We start from the raw sequence: 6,372 nt of genomic DNA on the forward strand, positions 1-6,372 counted from the left end.
TGGAAATAAGATAGTTATCTTATCTTTTCTTATCTTATCTTTGAGTGAAGTCATCTTATCTTCAAGGAAATCGCCCTTATCTCTATAGGCTTTGGCTGTCTTTGGATTTGGGTCGTGTTCCTCTATTTGGGCCCTTCTTGGGCTTTCCTGGTGATTTGGCTGAGCTCTTGGAGAAGAGGCCAGATAGTCCTGACCTGAAGAGGTCGGTCGGCTTGTTGTCAATCATCCCGGGTCGGACATTTCGACCCAGGGTATGAACAGTGCCCCTGCTCGAGTGTGGTCTTCCTTTTGAGGTCGAGTCCTTAGTTTTAGGACTTCAATCCTTCTCTGGAGAAGCCGAGCTCGAGCATTGTCGATTCCTTCTTTGTAGAGTTTTCCTTTGAATACGGAGCGTTTTTTCTTTTCCTTCTTTAATTTTTGAAAACAGGCGTTCCTTGCTTTGGGAACGTGCGATTTTTACTGCCCCATTAACTCCTTAATGTTCTGTTTCTTTTGCCTCCCACTTTCTCATTTCATTTTGAATTACACCAAAGCTTTCTCTTTTCTGTTTCTCTTTCTCTTGCTTGCTGTAACTTCCCCCTTTTCTCTTCATTTTTCTGTTTCGTTTGGCTCGCCTGGGACTTTTGTTTTCGCGTTTTCATGCTCCTCTCTGTGGCGCCATTGATGGTTGTTGGTGCTTTACTTGTTCGAAAGGTGATTCCTGGTCTCGCTTCCCGTCTTCAACTTTTTCAGCGTTCCTCGTCTTCGTTTTGCAGGTTGGTTTTCTTTCTTCTTTATTCTTTCCATAAAAAAGTTTTGATCTTTGTTTTGTGAAAGCTTGAATCTTTTCTACTTTTGTCGTGTATCTGGTTAAATGTGTGCTCTGAGAATTCCTTTGCTATGCATGACTTTTTTCGTGCTTTCCTGCTAGTTAGGGTTTTGACTGCTGATATTGTTCACACCCTGGGTCGAGCTATCCGACCTGGGATGATTGGCGACAAAGCGACCGACCTCTTCAGGTCAGGCTACCCGACCTCTTCTCAAAGAGTCGGCCAAATCGACAGGAAATCCCAATAAAGGGCCCAAATAGAGGAACACGACCCAAATCCAAAGGCAGTCCAAGCCTAAAGAGGTAAAGGCGGTTCCCTTGAAGATAAGCTGACCCCACCCAAAGATAAGATAAGATAAGATAACTAACTTATCTTATCGGAAAGGTCAGCCCACACTACTATAAATACACTGGAGCACCCAGGTATAACTCATACTCTGATTCTACAATAAACCTGCTTAATACCCGTGCTAACTTAAGCATCGGAGTCTCTTGCAGGTACCCCCACCCTCCGGTGACCAAGGATCAAAAGTGCAGCCAGTCCAATGAGTCGGACACAATAGCTCCGGCCGCCACCAACCAGCTGGACACGTCATCTCCGACCAGTACAGAAGATCCACTACAAGAAAAATACCCATTCAACCACACTTTTTTTAAGCTACATTTGAAAAGCGTAGCCTATAGGCTATGCTTTTCTCCATGTTGCCTTTTTATAAGAGAAAAAGATACACAATTGTAGCATCATTTAAAAAGTGTAGCCTTAGGTATTATAGAAATCACTTATAAAGCGTAGCCGTATGTTGATATCTATGGGTTCACTTTTCGTATCAAAGAGAACACTTTTAAAGAGTAACTTATTTATTATGTTTTGGATGCGTTTTAAAAGTGATGCCTAATGTATGTGGGAGAAATTCTAACACTTAGTACATTTTTTATTCCCATTTCAATTCCCTCCAGAGAAGAACACACATGCACAGCCCACTTCGCGCACAACAAACCCTCTTCCCTCATCACCTTCACGCATAACCCTCACCTTAGCGAACCCTTTCACGCACAACACACCCAGTCACCCAGTCACCCAGTCACCCCCACTTAGCAAAAATTTGACTTCACCCAGTCACCCTCACTCACGCGACATACACCCTCATCCTCACTCCACACACACACGAAAGAGGGAAGAAATCCGAAAAGGGGGAGAACGGGAAGAAGAAGAGAAGAGAGGGAAGGTAGGAAAGGACGATGCCGGCTAGGGCTCCGCCGCCGTCGTTGTCGAGTGCCAGAGAGAGAGAGAGAGCTCGAGGAAAAGAGAAAACGCGATGGAGGAGAGAAGAAGGGGTTGCTCCGTCGCCACTGAAGCTCCACCGCCGCTGCTAGGGCTTGTTGCCATCGCCGTTCTGCCATCGTCGGGCTACTGTGCTTCCACCGAGGAGCTCGAAGGGATGTCTCGCCGCCGTCGTGCTCTGTCGCCAAGCCGTTGTGTCGCCGCCCATCACCAACGTCGTATCCTTTGTCACCAGGTAAACATTCTCTGTTCTGTATCCTCCCTTTCTCGCTCATTCTCTAACTCGCTCTCACTTTTCAGTTCGAAGGTGGGTATGGTTTCGATAGTGATGATGAACTGCAACGGCTAATTAAGATAGAGAAAGTATGTATCAATTTTCAATTGGTTCTGTGAATTTTTGGGTCGAATTTTAGGTTTTCAATTAGTTTAGCATCTTAAGGAAAAATTAGTGAAAAGAACAGGTTTCACACTAAAATATTTTGATTTACGTCTTGGTTCATACGCATTCCTTGAACATAGTGGTTGCTTTCAATTTCTAGCTTCAAGCTATATTCCTCTCTGATGCTTTTTTTGATTATGTTTTCTTTGCTTTGGGTGTTTTACATGGAAATTTGATAACCAATTTAAATTCTCCTTAATCATATAAACTAGGAATTCATCTGAAAACTAAAGAAGCCTGGAACTTCTTCCTGTGATATCTTTGTAGCCCTACTAATTAGGTGTGAGTTGCAGAAGTTCTAAATGTGGGTGTAAATGACTATTTTTATTCTTATTGTCATTACCAATAAGGTGATCTTTAGTTATTGTGCAATGTGCATGCATGATCATGAATATTTTTTGTTTTTAAACTGACTCATTTTTCTTTCTGCAGAGGCTCTTTAGGTGTTTGAGTCACATGATTTTGATGTTATTAGTGTCCTTTCTGCTAACACGATGAATCTCATACAGGTAATTAATATTGCTACAGAAAAAAAGCTTTGAGAATCTTCGTTCCTAGTGAACTGAGTTTTAGAACTTTTAGCAGATCAGTAGAAGTCTAGAAAACTTGATGTAGTTGGAATACTTTTGGCTTAGACTTTTCTCTATGAAATAAGGTATTGGATTTGCAGAATTGTGAATGTTATAAAATATAAAACTATCTTTGAGGAGCATTCTCACTACTAGGGTATGACTTGATTACTAGAAGAGTTGATACAGTTCAAATATGTCTAGTTTGATTGGACCAGAATTTTTTTGTGTGTGTTTAGAGCAGGGATGATCTTATTGTTATTGATTCTTTTGTTGTTGGTAGTACTGTCTTTTAAGTTGTGGAACAAGGAGAAAATGGTCATTTATTTACGTTTTTCTGGATGGAGAATGGAAGGAGAGGGTTTTTCAAGTTTTTGTGGGAGAAGATTTTGTCTGTTTGGGAATGGAAAATTTTGTTCTTCTAAAACTTCTATCTAGTGTCTATGCTTCATTTATTTTCATATCTCACTGCTAGTTGGTTATGCTGAGCAAAGATGTTATAGGCCTTAGCTTTATGTTATTATCATCTCTAGTTTTCTTTCCTTGCTAATTCTTAAAAAACTGCTCTGCTTCATTAGTGCTTCTGATCACTCTTGCTGGTTTCATTAGTGAATTTAGTTTATTATGCATATTATTTTTTATTATAAGGCATATTATTAGTGCTTCTGATCACTCTTGCTTATTTAATTTTTATTAGTGCTTCTGATCACTTTTGATTCCAAATTGATGATTCCATTGTTGATTTTATCAGAGGAAATATGAATTCAGAGGAAGCTGCACAAATTCCTAGAAGAACTACAAGGTCTTTAGCTTCATCTTCTGCACAAATTTCTGCTTCATCTTTAGTTAAGTTTTGTTTGCTTTCTATTTCTTTTTGGTCTTTAGTTTCATCCTATATTATTATTAGTTAACTGGTTTCAATATCGTTCCTTGGGTTTGAATTTCTTCTCCAAAATCCCTGGTTGAATCATGGATAAGATCATGTTAGCTGGTTTGGAATTACTTCTATAATAAATTAAAAATTTGCATTTTATATCCTAGTCAAAATTTTCAATCTCAGCATTCAAATCCAATCGTTATGGTGCTACATACTACATTATCTTGGATCAAAGGGTTTACAACTACTTGTGGTATAGATGAACATCAGTGAAGATGAAGAAACCCGCCATCTGCATCACAATCAAATAGTTACCATTGCATTAGGTGCCAACTAGTCAAAATTGGCAAATTTATAGCAATGTATGAGAATGAGAGGAAGATACTTACCATTGAAAATGCTGCTCCGTAATAGGGATATGCTGCTGGTATGAATCTCTCATATTCGTTGTGTCTAAAGGGACGGACAGGATCTACGTACAAAGTTCAAAGGCATTCAAGATCTTTGTGGTGAGCTTCATGTTCCTAAAATTCTAAGTTAGGGCAGCACAAATAGTTTCAGATCTTTGTGGTGCTTGTTCTGAAGCCGTAGCCAAGTTCTCTGTTAAACCAATGTAACCATTTTGAATTTTGCATCTGGACGTTAAGGGAACAACATTTTTAATTATTTAGAATGGTTAAGATTGAATTTTAATTCTTTCTTTAGGATCCGGAATTGTTTATCTCAGCTGTACGCCAAAGACATCACTCCTGATGATAAGCAAGAGCTTGATGAGGCTTTGCAGCAGGAGGTAAGTTGGTAATTCAATTTTTGTACTTAAAAGTAAATTGGTAATTCATATGCTACCTGATTGACTACTCTTAGATTTTATTTACTATTTCATATGGATATTTCATGTATTGTTTGGATTCCACCTTTTAAATCAGTAGAGAGATGACAAATCACAAGGAACAAAGTCATGTAAAAGTTTAAGAGAATCAGTTTCCATAGTTGAATCACCAATAAACTTTTATTATTGTAATCTTTCTTGTTTTTCTTTTTAAACAATTTTTGCTTTTAATAGGTGGATGTTCGGAAGGATCTGATAAGAAATTCCGCAAACACAATTGATCTTGATCAGCTAGATATTTGATGGTGCAACTTATTGTGAAGCTGAATGTTTTCCTTAGTAAATATAACACAGATATTTTCGTATATGCCATGGAATGCAGAGAAGCAAGCAAGGCCCCCATTTTTGTTGATGTCATTTGGTTATGAAAGAACCACTGTTGTGCACAAGGGGAATGGTCATTTGTAATGGAGGAATTTGATTTATACCAAAATGACTTCTTTTTTTTAATTTTTTTTCACATTGGAATGTAAATTTTCATTTTGTTTAAATGTTTTCAGGTTTTCTATCTTACAACAACCTGTAAACTTTAGAAGCTGTAGGCTAAAGATGGTACATGCAGATTGCAGATAACAGTGATGTTGTATACAAGACATGCATTGTTTTCTGTGGCAACTATTTCCTGTTTTTCTGATTACTTTATAAAAGTTTTTCAATTATGAAAAAATATTTTTCTCGGTAAAAAAAAGTAGGTATTTTGGATGGAGAAATATTTTTATTTTATAATATTTCACTAATTTAATTAAAAATATAGGATTATATAGTTATATTATTAAATATTATGTTTTAGAAAAAAATTATTAATATATATAAATATATATACAGAAAATAAAAAAAAAAACAATGAGGGATCTAAGGCTACACTTATATACAGTAGCTATGGTATACAAAAAAAAAAGAGGGACCTAAGGCTACGCTTATAAAAAGTAGCTATGGTATACAATATGGCTATGCTTTACAAGTGATGCAGTAGCGTTGAAAAGCGTAGCCTATTCTGGAAAAATGAAAGTTGAAAAGCGTAGCCTTTGGTCCTGGACAGCATCACTTGAAAAGTGTAGCCTATTCTCAAACGTCAAAAGCGTAGCCCTTGGTACAGAAAAGCGTAGCCTTTGAGAAATAGGCAACGGCCGAATAGGAATCACCCCAAAAAGCGTAGCCGTAGCCCAAAAAGCGTAGCCGTAGCCTAAGGCATCATTTTTTTTCACTTTTGGCTACACTTTTCAAGTGTACCTGAATGGGTGTTTTTCTTGTAGTGATCTCATCCGAGATCGATCTACAGTTTCAGGTAACCCCCGGAACATTGGCGCTGTTGCCGGGGAACCTGGAAGTCATCCCATCACCATGGCAGACGAACAGGATAATAACCACAACTCAGATTTAGAGGACAGAACGCCACACAAAAATACGGGTGCCACACCAAAGGACACTCCGGAATCTAACGGAGACAAAAACTCATCACATCCGGGAGTAATAGAAGCCCTTCAAGATCGCCTAAAGCAACTCAAAAA

At 38.3% G+C, this 6,372-nt stretch overlaps 1 protein-coding gene across 1 annotated transcript; it reads left to right on the forward strand.

The window, feature by feature from the left end:
• The first annotated feature begins 2,124 nt into the window (after positions 1-2,124).
• LOC148575694 (uncharacterized) lies at positions 2,125-5,437 on the forward strand. The gene is made up of 5 exons (XM_088502501.1): positions 2,125-2,325; positions 2,391-2,453; positions 4,703-4,765; positions 5,159-5,268; positions 5,365-5,437. The coding sequence occupies exons 1-5, from the start codon at positions 2,125-2,127 to the stop codon at positions 5,435-5,437; spliced, it is 510 nt and encodes a 169-aa protein (XP_088358627.1).
• Positions 5,438-6,372: the final 935 nt, after the last annotated feature.

The sequence above is a fragment of the Arachis ipaensis genome, chromosome B1 (assembly GCF_059453495.1).
Source record: "Arachis ipaensis isolate K30076 ecotype BB chromosome B1, ASM5945349v1, whole genome shotgun sequence".
Classification (NCBI taxonomy): domain Eukaryota; kingdom Viridiplantae; phylum Streptophyta; class Magnoliopsida; order Fabales; family Fabaceae; genus Arachis; species Arachis ipaensis.